This window comes from Myxine glutinosa, chromosome 13, assembly GCF_964187855.1.
Source record: "Myxine glutinosa chromosome 13, kmMyxGlut1.1, whole genome shotgun sequence".
Lineage (NCBI taxonomy): Eukaryota > Metazoa > Chordata > Myxini > Myxiniformes > Myxinidae > Myxine > Myxine glutinosa.
The window spans coordinates 54,761,549-54,780,113 of NC_136273.1; the positions used below are offsets into that span (position 1 = coordinate 54,761,549).

At 44.3% G+C, this 18,565-nt stretch overlaps 1 protein-coding gene across 6 annotated transcripts in view; it reads right to left on the reverse strand.

Annotated features, from left to right (window-relative positions):
- LOC137438361 (DENN domain-containing protein 1A-like) overlaps positions 1-18,565 on the reverse strand; it is a 386,103-nt gene that overhangs the window by 229,837 nt on the left and 137,701 nt on the right. For all 6 annotated transcript variants that reach the window (XR_013621219.1, XR_013621220.1, XR_013621218.1 and 3 more), the window contains exon 4: positions 12,172-12,221. Coding sequence is in view for 3 of the 6 variants with exons in the window: in XM_078767519.1 (XP_078623645.1) it covers positions 12,172-12,221 (50 nt within the window). In the remaining 3 variants the exon portion in view is untranslated. The remainder of the gene's footprint in view (positions 1-12,171; positions 12,222-18,565) is intronic.

The following is an 18,565-nucleotide window of genomic DNA, read 5'->3' on the forward strand; positions in this document are numbered from 1 at the left end:
GCACGGGTGGGAGGCCAGAAGCAAACAGGCAATGCAGATACGGCGAATGCTAAAGCATGAAACCAATAAATTCCACATTCCTGCAGCACCTTCAGTCGCACATCAGACATGGACAGCAAGTTCGTGAAGGACTTCCATGAAAAACGTACCCGTTCGCAAACAAACGGGTACATTCACGTATAGAAACATCGATCGTGGGACCATGGCGAATCTGCATATGGCGATCCGCGAAGTTCACGTTCAGAAAGTAGAAAACATCACGGCATGTCGTCATTCACTTGAATTCGATATCTCTTTTTTCATTCCAAACAACACAACTCCAATTAATCACAAAATAAACTTTTAACAACATTGTTAATGTTTCCTTCATTGTAAAAACTACCAAATGAACAGTTAAAAGGATTTTGAGCTGATAGGTGTTACGGCCTTGGCAAGATCGATGGAAACAGCGATCTGTTAGCGTATTCACCGCCCAAATAGCTATGTGGAATTCTCTCATGTTGAGATTAAACGGCATTTGAACTTTGGCTGAGGTCATTATTTACTTTTAATGGTGTTCATATACGAATGATGTTTAATGATGTTTATATTGGTTTTGGGTCGTCCTTTCCGCATATCTCGTGGGATTGTAAGTTGGAGAGATGGCCGTGATGGCGGCGAGGGGTTTGGAATTCTCTCAAGCAGGGATTCAACCCGTGTCCTTATAAAAGGTCTTTATCCGAGATCACCGAGTTCAATCGGTGCAGCTCTGCAGCGATCGGTGCAGCCGTTTGTGTGGGACCCGGGAAAACAACATCGTCACAATGAGAACAATGAACGTTATGCGAACATGAATGTTATGCGGGAGTCCAAACCTGAGAATGCTGGAGACTAAAGCTGAAATTGGGAAAACTAAATAGCCTATTTTACTCCTGGAGATCCCAGGATTATCCACCCAAAATATCTTTGCGATTGGTTCAGCAGTTTTTACGGTACCTTCGATCAGACAGACAGACAGACGGACGGACATTTGGTGAATTACAGTAAGATATATGCAACAAAGATAGCATTGAGATGTCTCCTACACGTCCATGGTCCATGCTATAATTATACAATCCGACCTTTCCTATGGGATCTTTTTACCTACCCCACACAAACGTAACAATATGTAATAACTCACTGCAGTCAGGACAGGTACGAGAGGATATCGATAGCAGCAAATGTAACACCGTTAATTAATAAACGGATCCAGAAAAGAAAAAAAGGAACTATAGACCTGTTGGTTTGACTTCAGTTGTGGGGAATGTGGGGTAGATGTTAGTGACCAGAAAAGGAACTATTTGGGTAGATACAGACTAATTAAAGGCAGTCAACTTGAATAGACCAAAGGGAAGTCATGCTTCACAAATCGATTTGAGTTCTATGAAGGATTTTCTGATTGGAGAGATCAGGAATGGCAGTGGCCATAGTGTACCTTGACTTTCAGAAGGCTTTTGACACGGTACCACATAGGAGGTTGTTAGCCAAAGTAAGCGCTTGTGGAGTGGCTGGTCAGGTATCGAACTGGATTGGAAACTCAAGGATTAGTGATAGGAAGAAAAAAGTGGCTGTAAGTGGGAGTATGTCTTGCTGAGAGGATGTAAGTAGTAGAGTACATTAGGAATCAATACTAGGCCCATTATTATTAATAAATCACATTAATGATTTGGAAAGTGAGGTTGAGAGTAGACTTTCCAAATTTTCAGATGACAGTAAACTTGGAAGTAAGGTAAATGAGTGAGGGAGGTGATCAGATTCAGTAAAGTATTGATACTGGGTCCTCCTCCCTGGTTTTGGGGGAGTCCTCCCTGGTTCTGGCTTCTAGGGATAAGAGAGACTCTCATCGTACAATTCTAGTTATTTCGTAGTAGTTTGTTTATTGCTCTTTGGTTATGTAAGCAGATATGCATTGTGAGTGTAGAGGTAGGTGTCGAATACATGTTATTTTCCCACTTCTGCATTCTAATCTACAGCCATTTCTTGTACATCACAGTATAAACACACTTTCCCACCTTTTCTCCACTGAAACGTCAGCGCAGAATGCTTTGCGCCCTCTCTTCCAAAACCTCTTTACAAACCTCGCCATACCACCTCAAACTGGCTTCGTGAATTTCTTCTCAAGAGGTCCGCACCAGATAGTTCATTGATCATTAAAGATGACAGCAAGCCAAATAATTTCCCGACACCCCAAACCGTGGATAGCCAATCCCAAATTGCCAATGGGATTGGGATAGCGAATGCACCAATCATGAGCAGAGAAGAGAGTCCTCCCTGAGCAGAGATTCCACCAATGAGAGGGGTGGCGGGATGCGAGGGGAGAGTGTGAGCGGATATTAAAGGGGGAGCACACGAGCAGTCGAGGCTGCTCGAGGTAGTTGGAGAGAGAAAGTCGAAAGGAGAGCCTGAGCAGTCTGGGTTCTTGGCCATCCAGCTTCATCTACCCTTCCCTATTCCCACTTGTTATTTCACTTTCATTATTTTACTTTCAATTTTCACTTTTGTTCTTTGACATATTTCACTTTCATTTCCTCTCGCACCTTCTTCCCGCACACCTTTGTCTTTCATTCCATTTGCTGCATTCATGTTATCTGGCTTCGTCACCGAACCCCATTGCTTTGTCGATGCCGAGTGGTTCCGTCAAAACGCATGCAGAGTTTGTGCCACAAAGACACCATTACCGGGCACAAGGAGAGGCACAGGGCATTGGCAGTACGAAAAGCAGGGCCAGAGTGGAGCATGGTGCGTCTGGACCAGCGGAACATTTGTAACAGAACTATCGGGCAGTGCTAGCTCAACAGAGATAGAGAAAGGTGTGCAGGGTCTAGACTCTAGACTCATCACAATCTTCTTCTTTATCTTTCTCTATCTTCCCTTGCCCATCTCTCCCTTCCATGCCGGATGCATGATTGGCACCAATGTTGGTGTGAAAGTGATGCGACTGGCTAAGGCATCCGATGGTGCAAATATTCGCTTCGCGGATAAGTGAAAATGCATACAACAACTAACAACATGATAAGTGAAAATGTATACGTGCTCTGTAAATACTTGCTTGTGAATTTGATCTGTAAATGCATTATTTGTAGGTAAAACCTTGCTTTGCAAGAATTTTTATCCTGGCTTATCCTGTCCATTTTGATTGCAACATAAGGCATCTGGGGCGGTATTCAGGATTGCAAAGCAGATAGCAAAAGAGAGGTGTGATGTGATGGGGGTGAGTTGCTTGAAGGTTGAAGTGGGACAAATCGTTGTGGACCCAGATGGAATTAAAGGAAGATGGAAAAGATATATGGAAATGCTGTTGAATACAGAGAATGAATGGGGTGGCAACATAGAGAGTAACCCAGTTTTAGGACCGGCAGAGAAGATAACTGAGAAGGAAGTTGAGGAAGCGATAAAAGCAATGAAGAGTAGAAAAGCAGGAGGGCCGACGGGAGTTGTGGGAGATATGTTGAAGGCAGCAGGAAGTTGGGGTGTGAAGAGAATGACAGAGATCTGTAATCTGGTGGTGAAAGAAGGCAGCATTCCAGTGGATTGGGAATTGAGTACCCCCGTCCCTCTATACAAGGGGAAAGGTGACCCTCTGGAGTGTGGCTCGTAGCAAGTGATAAAGTTATTGGAGCATGGAATTAAGGTATTGGAAAGGGTGTTGGAGACGAGGATAAAGAAGAAGGTGAAGATTTACGAAATGCAGTTTGGATTTATGCCAGGAAGAGGAACGACAGACGCGCTCCTTATTGTGAGGCAGTTGCAGGAGAAGTACATGGAGAAGAGGAAGAAGTTGTTTCTTGGGTTTGTTGATCTGCAGAAAGCATTCGATGGGGTTCCACGCGAAGTATTAACATGGGAATTGAGGAAGTTAGGAGTGGAGGAATGGTTGATCAGAGTAGTGATGGCAATGTACAAAAGAGCGCACACAGCTATAAGGACGAAGGACGGGAACAGTGGTGAGTTTGAGGTGAAGGTGGGAGTGCATCAGGAGTTGGTACTAAGTCCACTACTATTTGTAGCTGTGATGGAGGTGCTGGCTCAGAACGTAAAGGAGGGTTTACCATGGGAGTTGTTGTATGCAGATGATCTGGTGTTGATTGTGGAAAGTATGGATGGACTGAAGGAAAAGATGAACACGTGGAAGGAATGTATGGAGACAAAAGGTCTGAAGGTGAATATAGGAAAGACGAAGGTGATGGCAAGTGGTAAAGCATGTGGTGAGGTGGAAAGAACTGGGAAGTGGCCATGTGCTGTGTGCAGGAAGGGTGTCGGAGTGAACTCCATTCAATGTACAATGTGCGCTGAGTGGGTTCATCAAAAATGTAGTGGTCTGAGAGGGTCATTAACCAGTGTAGCAACTACATTCAAATGTAAGGTGTGCACAGAGGGAGCTGCAGATGGAGAAAATGTTGAGTTGGATCTTGGAGATGGCGTGAAGCTGGAAGGTGTGAAAACATTTTGCTACCTGGACATGCTGAATGGAGAAGGTGGATCAGACTCAGCAACGGTTGCTAGAGTGAGATGTGCACGGAAGAAGTTTCGGGAACTGAGTGGCGTGCTGACGATGAGGGGAGTGTCGTTGAAGCTGAAGGGAAAGGTGTATGCTGCATGTGTGAGAAGTGTTATGATTTATGGGAGCGAGACATGGGTAATGAACGTAGAGCAGCAACGAAAGCTGGAAAGGGTGGAAATGCGAATGGTTCAGTGGATGTGCGAAGTATCGTTGAGAGAGAGGAAGACAAATGATGAATTGCGAAAGATGATGGGAATAGAGCCTGTGATTGATGCTGTGAAGTGGAACAGGTTGAGATGGTTTGGTCATGTGTTGAGGAAGGATGAAAGTGACTGGTTGAGAAGAGTGATGGAAATGAATGGAGAAGGAAGTAGAGGACGGGGAAGACCGAGAAAGACTTGGCTAAAGATGGTGGAAGAAGAAATGCGGGCAAGGGGGTTAACAAGGAGAGATGCAGAAAATAGGGCAAAATGGAGAAGATTGTCATGGGGACCGCAAAGCTAACCCCCGCTCTAGCAGGGAAAATGGCCTTAAAACGATCATTCATTCATATTAATGTATATATATATTTCACCATTTTTATTTTATCCCCCTTGTGATATCTCCTTGCCACACTGTTCTCACCCCCATCTTCTCCCATTCACCAAATTAAATGAAGTCGTTTTGATGGAATTACTACCCTGTGCACGCAAAGCGAAATTCGAGGTTAAACAATTGGTTCATGTCTGTCCGCCCGTCCGTCTTATCAGTTTATGATGGAGGAACAACTTATTTAAATTGAATGTTATATTTTGAACACCAATCAGAAACATGAATCGGAAGACAAACCTGCAATTTTACTGTATTTTGGCTCTGAATTTGTCCCAACCACACACGCGCAGAGAGGAGTGAGATACCTTTTAAGCGGTGAAACCGCTTCAATATTTGGCTATGTCCGTCCATCAAAAATTAAGAAGAAGAACCTTTCTAACCTTCCGTGTTTAATTCTAAGGTGTTCTAAAGGGTAATTCAAAAGGGTGATTCTAGAGGGTTCTAAAAGGTAATTCTAATTAAAAATACCAAACTGAACCGCTTCCTTTGGACACGTGTGCGATTTTTTTTTTCTCTGCCTGTCTGGCAGTCAAAGAAAATTGAAAATTATTCCAAATAGGAAAAGTTACTGTTTTTAAGGAAGTCATAAAGGACACAAACAACAGTTACGAACACTGCGTAAAACGGCGGTAAAACATGGAATATTTATTTACATGCCTTTAAACATCTTTAAACCTTTATCTAAATTGAAATATATACTTGAACACTGTAGAATACAAATCGCCTTCATAATTATTCCAATAACCTCTAGTTTTGGAATTCTTGGACATGTTCTACAGGGTGGTGTACAAGACTAGTTGGTGTATAACACTGCTTCAATAGCGTGAAACTTCCAGATTTTTTCACGATCTATAAAATCACGATTTTATTAAAATTGAAGTACAGTTTATACTTAAACACTGCGTGGGGTATCGTGTTCTATGAACACTAGTTTAATCTGGTATTGGTGCAGCACAGGAATAATGGGCTAAATGGCCTCCTCCTGCATCTAATTTCCTTATTGCTATTCCTTGTTGTTAACTGTAATTGCATGCTATCAGTCAGTGCTGGAATATCCACCCCTTGAGGAATCTTTTGCCTCTAAATGCATTCAGCCAAATTGAGGGATCCTACTGCGAGTGAGATTCTTCTTCCTCTGGTTGAGAAGCAAACAAATAAATCCATGCTTGAAGCTGGTGCACTTTGTGGCATATTGTAGAATGGCAAGAGATACTCTGAGCCCTACAAAGCTAGTTTTGACATGGCATGCCTCAAAAAATAAATGAGAAAGTAAGGTACAGTACACATTGGACCATGATCGGGGTACATGAATGTGCTATTATGTGCGTTGATCAGGGGTAAATAAATATGATGTTATCCAAGACCACTTATGCTCTTGTGGGTGTTTGTTCGAAAAGGATACTTGAATGTGTCACTTTGTGTATTTATTTCCTGCAATGAAGGAGGAGGGCGAGCAGGATGGCCTCGATGTATGCACACTTGCCTCCAAGCTGTCTGGCCTGGACGTGAATCTTGACCCAGCTCTAAACAATCATTCTGGTATCTTGCAGGAAAGGCGATTCATTAATGTGTGTGCCTTCCTTCAGATGGACGTTAAAGTAAGTGAGCTATCACTGGCACCCTTGCCAAATTTCTAATCCTACAAACTCGGTCGAGAATCCTACATCAGAATGGTGAACCGTCCAGGATTGTCATCCCTACAGTTAAGACACTGCTTTGGCAGCAATGTCACTCTGTGTAGGGCATGGTGCATGAGGATGAGCATGGTGCATGAGGATGAGCATGGTGCTCGAGGATGAGCATGTTGCATGAGGATGAGCATGGTGCATAAGGATGAGCATGGTGCATAAGGATGAGCATGGTGCATGAGGATGAGCATGGTGCATGAGGATGAGCATGGTGCATGAGGATGAGTATTGTGCATGAGGATGAGCATGGTGCATGAGGATGAGCATGGTGCTCGAGGATGAGCATGTTGCATGAGGATGAGCATGGTGCATAAGGATGAGCATGGTGCATGAGGATGAGCATGGTGCATGAGGATGAGCATGGTGCATGAGGATGAGTATTGTGCATGAGGATGAGTATTGTGCATGAGGATGCGTATGGTGTATGAGGATGAGCATGGTGCTTGAGGATGGTGACCTAAGGTGACCTAAGGAGGATGTTACTTGCCCAAGTGAGGCATCAAAATGCTGCTTTGTTGTTTATCACGTTGTTTATCACGTTGTTTTCTTCAAAGATGTAACGTTTTAATCCAGCGTCAATACTTCATTACTTCAGCCACCAAAGGTGGACGGAGGTTGTGTTTTTACTGCTGTGTGTCTGTCTGTCAGCGGGGATCTCAAAACGTCATGGACGGATTCTGACAAAACTTGGTGGATGAGCCGTGTTGGTCACAAGAACAAGCCGATTAGATTTGGTTCAGGTATGGATGCAGAGCAGGCCTAACAGTGGGATACAAACGGTAAAGTGTTCAGCCTGGCGGAGGAAGTCCGTCCATTCTTGTTAAAATTCTGTTTTAATCCGACTCTGTACATTAATAAATAATTATGTAAACATGTACAAAACAATTAGCACAACACTAAATGTGGCAAATAAAGTTACTCCTACAGAGAAAATTCCTGCCTTGGTAAGCGCCATGTGTTGCGGCATGTACTTTGACCTGGAACTGTTTTGTTGTGACGACACCATTGGCACATGTCTGAAGTGTATGCATTCGGGATTTAGGAGGCAAGCGGTGCTGGCACTGGGTTCCTACATCTCATGTACACTGCAGATATCGCGCACCATTATCATCACAACAAAACCACTGCACCCGACACATATCCTCACAGTGTTTACCCAATGGCAGTGTCGCCATGGTCCAGCAGAAGACGTGAACTCAGCTCTGTCATCGACAACACCGATTGAAAAGAAGAGATCGGTAACAGAAATGTGCAACAAGCGACAGCCAGTCAAAATCAATAAATATATGAGAAATATCCACTTGGATAAATGTTGTGACAAGAATCCCTGAGAAGTAAACTCGGCTATCGCCAATCTTAGGCCAAATTGAGTCGAGTACACCACAGTGATCTTTCAAGGTCAGTACATCTTTGGTGTCAATTGCAGTTTTCAACAAAATGTCTGAAGCTGAAAGGGATCTTTGTTCAAAGGGAGTGAAATGATAATTCCAAATGGAAACTGAACTTTGAAGTTCTTTCTCTCAGAATTGATATCCTGTTGGATAGCCCAGTTTACTTTCCATTTGCTCATTATGGAGGTTAACCCATAAAGCGCGTCGGGCCACGATGGTGGCCGAGACGCGTAAGTTTAAACTGACGTCAACCCAAAGAACGAATCATGACCTTTCTTACAATGTGTAACACCCGGGGTAACTTATGAAAGCTTGCTTCTAATTGGTGGAGTCAAGCCGATGACAAAAAGAGCATTTCTGGCCTACTATCCAGTAAATCCAGCACTCTATTGTAGGTTAAGCCGTTAAGGGGATGACAAGCAACAATTTTTCAATGGATTTAGACTTTAAAATATCCATATGGACTCCAGCGCATTCGTCAAGTGGAATCACGCAGGAAAATTTCAAGAGCAAACTCGGGCTGTACATAATTGTTCGTTTCAACTCTTCCATTAGCCTCAGATTTTTGCTGAAAAAATTCTACGTAGAAAGAAATAGCGTAATTGCTTCAAATAAAAAAGTTATGTTCTCCGAGAACTATTAGCACGTCTATACTCAGAATGCACGCCAATCATGCTTCACATCATTACTTCCGCCACCGGAGGTGGGTGGAGGTTATGTTTTCACCCCCGTCGGTCTGTCTGTCTGTCTGTCTGTCTGTCTGTCTCTGTCCGCCTGTTTGTCTCCATCTGTGAACAAGATATCTCAAAAAGTTGTGGACGGATTCGGACGAAATTTGGCTCAGATTGTGTATGTGACAATGACGGATTGATTCAATTTTGGTGAAGATTCGAATCCGGATCCAGATCAGAAAATTTTTAAAGTGATTCTTCCCCATTGGGAGATAGGGCAAAAAACGATAGATGGCAGGATATCTCAAAAAGTTGTGGACAGATTCGGACAAAACATGGTGGACAGGTTGTGTATGTGACAATGTCGAATCGATTCGATTTTGGTGAAGATCCAAATTCGGATTCGAATACGAGAATTATTTAATTTTTTTAAGTGATTCTTCACCATTGAGAGATAGGGAGAAAAGCGATGCATGACATGTTATTTCAAAAAGTTGTTCACGAGTTATGGCTAAACTTGGGGGAGTTGGAGTTGGTTAGGTGATAAGCACAAGCCGATTAGATATTGGTTGAGGTCCGAATCCAGATCCGCCCTATTAGTGGATACAAAACATAAACTGTTCAGCCTGGTGGAGGTATGCGCTCTACCGAGTGCCATTCTAGTTGTTTGTGTTAATACCCCACGTGTGCAAAGCGAAAAACAGGGTGAAAAAATTTGTTCACTTTGTCTGTCTCTCTGTCTACAGACGTTCGTTTATGATTGAGGAACTACTTAACTTCAATTTAATGTTGTATTTTGAACACTGTCGAACACGGATCGCAGCACTGCACTTTAGCAGTACTTTGGCTCTAAATTTGGCAAATTGTACGGAATCCTGTCCCTAGCACGCATGCGACAGTCTGCTGTAAGACAGTTAAAAAACATTGAAAATCATTCCCAAACAGGAAATGTACTGTTTTTAGGGACGTCATAAAGGACACAAACACACCTTTTCACACCTTCTCTCTGTTCTCTTCACCCTCTCTTTTGCTCAAGGTCATCTGCCATCAGCTTGGAAATCAGCCAACATTACCGCTTTGCACAAAAAAGGTGCAAAACAGATCCTTGCAACTACAGACCAATCAGCGTGCTCCCAATTATCAGCAAAGTCATGGAATCCATCATTGGCAAAATCAAAGACTGGTCAAACAAGTGGGACATGTCTTTCAATCATGACAAATCTCACTCTTACTATGTCTCTACGAAAAGACCGACTGGACAACCCTCCAATCTACTTTCTGAACAATCCTCTCAAAGAAGTCACTCAAGCTTTTGGGTCTCACTATCTGCCATGAACTTTCCTGGGAAACCCACATTTCCAAGCTGGCCTCCACTCCCCGACTGGGCATCCTCCGTCATGCGAGGTCCTTCCTTGGCACACCTGAGCTACTCACCACATACAAGGCTTTCATCCGCAGTTCAATGGAATACTGCTCTCCCCTCTGGGCTGGTGCTCCTGCCTCACACCTAGCTCGTCTTCACGCTGTTGAAACCAAAGCTTTCACAATCATTGGAATCTCCCGTGATGAAGCTGACTCTGAGGGCCTTTCACTCACTCACCGCAGGCAGGTTGGTGGTCTTTCTGTCCTCTACAGACTCCTCTCCTCTCCGGCCTAGCTCCCCCAACTCTGTCTGTGCTCTCTCCCCCAAATATTCCTTCAGGTTGCACAAGATCTGCATTATTTTCTGGTGAAACTGACAAAATCAAGACTCTCTTTCTCCCCATCTTGTCTCCCGCTCACTTCATTATATGTTTTATGTGTCCTTCTAGGTTTTTTGTGATTAATGTTAGCTCTTACACGAGTCTCGATCTTGTATACAAAAAAAACCAAAAAGAAAACAACAGGTGCGAATAACTAATGCAACGTGTTAAATAATGTGGTGTAAAAGACGCTACATCAATGGCAGTAAACTTCAAAAAAAGTTGGGTTTTTTTTCTACAAACTTCAAAATCTTTATTTTATTTCAATTAAATTACATACTCGAACAAAGTAGAACACAAATCACCTTTTTGGCACTTTCAAAAACCTTATGTTTGTTTAGCAGTACTTTATATACAAAGTCTAGGCTTGTGGATGAGGTAGGACACAGATCAGATCAGGACACAACACAAGAAAGGGAACAGCAGGAGAAAGGGGAAATGCCAACAGCAGGGCAGAGGGAGAAGGTAGATGGAGTCGGACAGCCAGGGATGCAGGTAACGTTGAGTGGTAGGGGAGAAAGCAAGAGGTGGACAAGATGGATACATAAGGAAAATTTTGGAGTGGTGAGTGTGGTTTAATGGGTGTAGAAAAGATCATGGCTTTGGATGGGGGATGACCTGATATGGTGGTAAACAGCTGTCTTGAAGATACAGAGAGAAAAACTGGATTGAAGAGAGTGTGGTAGGCAGTTCCACAAGCGAGAGGAGAGAGGAATAAGAGAGTGGAGGTGAGTGGTAGTTCTGGTTTTAGGCAATTTTACTGGGAGAGGGTTGCCGGTGGACCACGTGCATCCTGCAGCTAATTGGGGGGGACAAGTGGGGAGAGGGGAGCTTGGAGAGAGCAGAGGGTTCAAGACCAGCGATGAGGTAGAAGACGACAGAGACCAGAGACCTGTCGGTGATGGCAAAGTGAGAGGCCCATAGACTCAGCTTCATCACAAAAGATTCCAATGACCTTGAAAGCCTTAGTTTCCATGGCATAAAGATGAGCAAGATGTGAGGCAGGGGAGCCAATCAAGAGGGGAGAGCAGTACTCCCTCAAGCTACAGATGAAAGCCTTGTAGGTGGATAGGAGCTCAGGTTTTCCAAGGAAGTACTTTGCACGACGGTGTGCCAAGGAAGGAGTCGGCAATACTTGGACAAAATATTACGCCATTTTATGCCATCTCAACCAATCAAATTTCTGCTAGTCCCCTCAGTGTAGTTTATGCAGCTTGCGGCTGCTGGTTGCATCGTCGCTGAGAGCGCGGCTGACACTGATGAAGTGCCCCGTTTCCAGTAAGCCGATACTCGTTTTGCCGACCTCAGAAGGATGACAGGCTGAGTCAACCCACCTGGTGTTATTTAACAGCATAATAGGGGCTCAACTTCAAGACCCTAATATCTTAAGCCAGCCACGTTAAATCAAGACCCTCATATCTTAAGCCAGCCACCTTAACCCTCAATGTAATTTAAAGCCAGTTTATGTAATTAAAATGGCAGACAAAATCAGTACTGCATAAGGGCCGATGTAAGCAAATACTCCAAATCAATATGTTGAGCTCTCAATATGGTGATGCAGATACTCACCGATTCACATCAAATGGGAAGCAGAACCGCAGCACATTCTCCAGCCCTTCCTGAGAACAAAAGTTATAATGATGGCAAGTTGGTAAATTATTTACTCTAACGACATATGCTTAATATTTACAGGCCATCAACTTATTCAGCATGCAAAGCGAAGGAGGAAGAAGAGGGGTAAAATGGGGAAAATACATTTTAGAAATTAAATAGGAGAAGAGCAAACTGATTTAATCCCCCATTGGCTTGACGGATTTATTTAACCTGGTGTTGGTGCAGCGCAGGTATGAGAGGCCAAATGGCCTCCACCTGCGTCTAATGTCCTTGTTTCCTTGAGGGGGTCAGGGGGAGGGCACAAGACCATGCCATGCAAATTGATTCGATTTTGATCGATGCAGATCCGATTATTTTTAACCGATTCTTCACCTTCACCATCACAGTGATAGGGCTACAAACGATATATACCACGATATCTCAAAAAGTTATGGACGGCTTCGGATGAGACTTGTTGGATGTGTGTTAACGACGAATTGATTAGATTTGGTTGAAGATCCACATCTGGATATGAGAATTTTGTTAAATTGATTTTTGATTTTTGTGATTTGAAAGTGATTTTTCACAATTGAGAAATAGGGCCAAACCGATATATAGCACAATATTTCAAAAAGTTATGGATGGGTTATTGTGACAAAACTTGGTGATTGTATTGGATAGGTGACACGAACAATCCGATTTGAATTTTGGCAAGGTCCAGATACAAATCCGGCCTATCAGTGTGATAGAAATTGCAAACGGTTCAGACTGGCGGTGGCATGCGCTCTACTGAGTGCCATTCTTGTTACCCTCGCCAGAGGAGAGAGTATTGCATTTGGGTCCATATGTTTGTCTGTCTGTTTGTTTGTCCGCACAAACCCTGAGTATGTGTATTAATTACATTATAGACTTTATGAGGTATAAGGGCCAAATGGCCTCCACCTGCGTCTAATGGCTTTCTTGTTTCCTTGTTAAAAGGGGTCACAGAGGGAGGGAACAAGCCCATGCCTTGCAAATTGATTTAATCAGTCATCTAAGAACATTTACAACCCCAAATAACCCATCAAACCTTTACAACCCTGAGACCCATCAAGACCACGAAGACCCACAAAGACCCTAAAATCCTTAAAACTTTTAGGACCCCTAAAACCCAATAAGACAACGAAAACATTTAAGACCTTTACAACCCAAAGCCCATTTCAGAACCATTTCAGAAGCCTTTCAAACTCTAAGACCCTTTTCAGACTGAACACCCTTTAAGAATGTCTACTGAAGGAACACATCTGGGCTGCCACTTGCATTGGTTCCAAGCTGTCTCACTGGACAGCTTGAGTATTTCTTGTCTTGTCCTGATAGGACCCGATAAGGAATGGGATATTTAAGGAATTTCCAATCATTCGTTGTTTTGCGGGCGAGTACCAGTAAGGGTTAAGGAGTGTTATCGAGTTATAATGTGTATTGCTTCTTGTGTTGCCATTCCCCGTGTACCATCATTTGTATTAAATATACATGGTATGAGTGTGAATTTGAGCTACAAGCAGTGATCGTCATTGCAATTAGGGAAGTCTGTTTAAGGACTGATTGGGAACGGCGACCAACGCCGGAAAACGAGACCGAGCCTTGCGCCTCACTGGCTACGCTTGGCTGTTAGAGACCACTCTGCCATGAAGCCCAGATCGTTGGAGTGTTGCAGTGATGGTTGTCCTTCTGGAAGTTTCTCCCATCTCCACACAGGATCTCTGGAGCTCAGACAGAGTGACCATCGGGTTCTTGGTCACCTCTCTTACCAAGGCCCTTCTCCCCCGATTGCTCAGTTTGTCTGGGCGGCCAGCTCTAGGAAGAGTCCAGGTTGTTCCAAACATCTTCCATTTAAGAATTATGGAGGCCACTGTGCTCTTGCGAACCTTCAATGCAGCAGAGATTTTTTTTGTAGGTTTCCCCAGATCCCCGTCCCCCTTCTCCCCCCCTTCCCACGCCTCCTCCCCCCAAGCCCTCTCCCTCCCACACATCTCCCTGCTCTTAAATGTTGTGTGCTCTCAAGTGTTTGTGTGCTTCCCATTCTCTTGTCTTCCGCTCCCTCTTTTTATATATTTTGTTTGTCTTGTTGATTTGTTTGTGAAGTAAATGTCAGCTCTTTCACGAGCCTCGATTCAGTATACAAAAAAAAAAAAAAAAAAAAAATCTGTGCCTCGACACAATCCTGTCTCTGAGCTCTGCAGGCAGTTCCTTCGACCTCATGGCTTGGTTTTTGCTCTGATATGCATCGTCAGCTGTGAGACCTTATGTAGACAGGTGTGTGCCTTTCCAAATCATGTCCAATCAATTGAATTTACCACAGGTGGACTCCAATCAAGGTGTACAAACATCTCAAAGATGGTCAAGAGAAATGGGAGGCACCTGAGCTAAATTTCAAGTGTCATAGCAAAGGGTATGAATACTTATGTCAATGTGATATTTCAGTTTTTTCCTTTAAATAAATTTGCAAAACTTTCTAAAATCCTGTTTTCTCTTTGTCATTATGGGGTATTGAGTGTAGATTGATGAGGGAAAAAATGAATTTAAACGATTTCAGCATAAGGGTGCAACAAAACAAAATGTGAAAAAAGTGAAGGGATCTGAATACTTTCTGAATTTTTTTGTTTTGTTTTTTTGTATACAAGATCGAGGCTCGTGAAAGAGCGAACATTAATCACACAGAAAGACAAACAGACATTGGGAGCGGTAGACAAGATGGGGAGAGAGGGGGAAGGACACAAACACAACATTTGAGAGCAGGGACCGAGAGACATGGAGACATCGAGAGAACTGTGGGAGGGAGAGGGCTTTGGGGGGGAGGCATGGGAAGGGCGGGGGGGGGGTGGGAGAGGTATAAAACATATGGACACTGCCAGGACTTCCAGGAAAGAAGTTGGAATTTCAAACAAGGTGGATCTGGGGTGAATTAGTGGGGGTAGAAAAGATCAAGGTTTTGGATGGGGGAAGATAAGAGATGGTGGTGAACAGCTGTTTTAAAGACCTGGAGGGAGGAGTGTGATTGAAGTGAGTGTGGGAGTTTGTTCCAGAGGCGGGAGAAAAGAGGAATGAAAGAGTGAAGGTGAGCAGAGAGCCTAGATTTTGGCAGTTTAACCATCAGAGGGTTGCTGGCAGATCTTGTGCGACCTGTAGGAATATTTGGGGGACAGAGCACAGAGAGAGCTGGGGGAGCAAGGCCGGAGAGGAGTCGGTAGAAGACAAAAAGACCACCTACCTGCCTGCGGTGAGTGAGTGAAAGGCCCTCAGAGATAGCTTCATCGCGGGAGATTCCAATGATTCTGAAAGCTTTGGATTCAACAGCGTGAAGCCGAGCCAGGTGTGAGGCAGGAGCACCAGCCCATAGGGGAGAACAGTATGCCATTGAGCTGCGGATGAAAGCCTTGTATGTGGTGAGGAGCTCAGGTGTGCCTAGGAAGGACTTCGCACGACGGAGGATACCCAGTCGGCGACTGGCTTTGGAGGCCAGCTTGGAAATGTGGTTTTCCCAAGAAAGACCATGGCAGATAGTGAGACCCAAAAGCTTGAGCGACAGAACTTCTTGGAGAGGATTGTTGAGAAAGTAGATGGGAGGATTGTCCAGTCGATCTTTTCGGAGAGACATAGTAAGAGTGTGAGATTTGTCAGGATTGAAAGACATGTTCCACTTGTTTGACCAGTCTGTGATTTTGTCCAGGTCTTCAGAGAGTGAGGAGGCTGCAGACTGCCGATCTGAGGGAAGAGGAATGGAGCGGCAGAGAGTGGAGTCATCAGCAAAGAGATAGAGAGGATTTTCCAGAGAGTCGGAGAGATCATTGATAAAGACCAGAAAAAGCACAGGGCCCAGCACACTGCCTTGGGGAACTCCAGCCTGAACAGGAAGGGGAGATGAGAGAAATCCATTTAGGGCCACACGTTGACTATGACCAGAGAGGAAGTCCGCAAGCCATGCATGGAGATTTCCATGGATACCATAGGAGGAGAGTTTGGTGAGCAGAGCTGGGTGCCAGACCGTATCGAAGGCACGTGATATGTCAAGGGAGACAGCTCTGATTTCCTGTTTGGCATTGAGGACCTCCATCCATTGTTGAGACAGCAGAAGCAGCATGTCCAGAGTAGAGTGACCTGGTCTGAAACCAAATTGATGATCAGAGATCAAGCCATTGGAGAAGGGGAAAGATTTCATATCCGAAGCAATGATGGATTCCATGACTTTGCTGATAATTAGGAGCAGGCTGATTGGTCTGTAGTTGCAAGGATCTGTTTTTGCACCTTTTTTGTGTAAAGCGGTAATGTTTGCTGATTTCCAGGATGCTGGCAGATGACCTTGAGCAAAAGATAGGGTGAAAAGAACAGAGAGAGGGTGAGATAGAGCAGCAGAGCAGGATTTTAGGACCCGTGGGCTGATGCCGCCTGGTCCAGTCTCCTGTAGATCCCAGTCTCCTGCAGTTGTGTGGTTACGGCAACGAAGAGGAGCAACTCCTATGCATTTATTTGCTACCCCCATCTTCTTTGCTCTCAAATCTTTCACTCTATCAGGCTGTTGTAGTAGCAGTAGCTCATAACCGGGAACTACCTGTTCTGCATCGTCTTGTTGGAGCTCCCTCACCGTTTGGACTCTCGTCGTACTATTAACAATTGATCAAATATCACTAATTGTGCTGGTATGTATTTGCTATTGCTCGGTGTAATTAAAAACATAAATTTGTTCGCATGGGAACATCTTAATTTTCTCCGCATCAACCCATTAGAAAAGCGGAAGCTGGTACTTAGCACGGGAGATACCATTTCCAAACACGTGGCTTTGACTTGGCCAATCACTTGGCCAGTTCAACTATCCCAGCGCCATGTGTATCTATCTATAATTCCAGCAATCTCTGTGTGTATGTTTGTATGTTTGTATGTTTGTATGTTTGTATGTTTGTATGTATGTTTGTCTGTGACCGCTGTTTCTCGACAACTACCGGTCCGATATACTTGAAACTTGCCAGGTATATTGCTGGGGACCCGAGGATGTGCCTTTTCAAGGTTTTAAATTAATCGCAGAAGTAGTTACCGAGCTATGTCCAAAAAACGATTCAACCAATCAGAGAGCAGCGAGCTATCACGTGTGCCGAACGTGGCGAACAGACTCTGCCTCGGATGGCACATTTGAGAGTGTATTCATTTATTTCCCGTCGGCAAACTATGTTGCCGTTAAACTATGTTTTAAAACTAATTAAAACTAATTTGCGATTCATCGTAACTGCGATTTGCGACCTTCCTCCGGCAGCCAATCACCCATCAGCCAAAGACCTCACTTCCCGCAGCCAATCACGGAACACGTTGTTGCGTTGTTGTTGCGTGTTTTTCCTTTTCATTTTTTTCATTGAATTGATTGATTCCTTGCGCTTAAATTGCAAACAGCCAAAATACGTTGGCGCTAATTGAATAATTGGGCATTAACACTAAATGGCGAATAATCGTAACTGCGACATGCGAACTTCCGGACAGTGAGGACTTCACTTCCGGCCTTACGAAAGTGCCGACTTACTGTCTCGATTGTATCTTCCCACTGTCTTATTGTTATATCTATCTATTCTATCTATCTATTCTATTCTATTATCTATTCTATTATCTATTATACAATGCCCCAATCGAGTCGTCGTTTACGAGAACGAAGGAACGAAGCTGCACGGCGTGCACGCGCAATGGAATCTGACGAAGAACGAGCTGCTCGCCTGACACGCGACGTTACGCGCGTGACAAGTCGTCGTGCAGCTGAAACGGATGAAGAACGGACTGCTCGCTTGGCAGACAACACTCGACGCATAACAAGTCGTCGTGCAGAAGAAACGGATGAAGAACGGACTGCTCGCTTGGCAGACAACACTCGACGCATAACAAGTCGTCGTGCAGAAGAAACGGATGAAGAACGGACTGCTCGCTTGGCAGACAACACTCGACGCATAACAAGTGGTCGTGCAGAAGAAACGGATGAAGAACGGACTGCTCGCGTGGCAGACAACACTCGACGCATAACAAGTCGTCGTGCAGAAGAAACGGATGAAGAACGGACTGCTCGCTTGGCAGACAACACTCGACGCATAACAAGTGGTCGTGCAGAAGAAACGGATGAAGAACGGACTGCTCGCTTGGCAGACAACACTCGACGCATAACAAGTCGCCGTGCAGAAGAAACGGATGAAGAACGGACTGCTCGCTTGGCAGACAACACTCGACGCATAACAAGTGGTCGTGCAGAAGAAACGGATGAAGAACGGACTGCTCGCGTGGCAGACAACACTCGACGCATAACAAGTCGTCGTGCAGAAGAAACGGATGAAGAACGGACTGCTCGCTTGGCAGACAACACTCGACG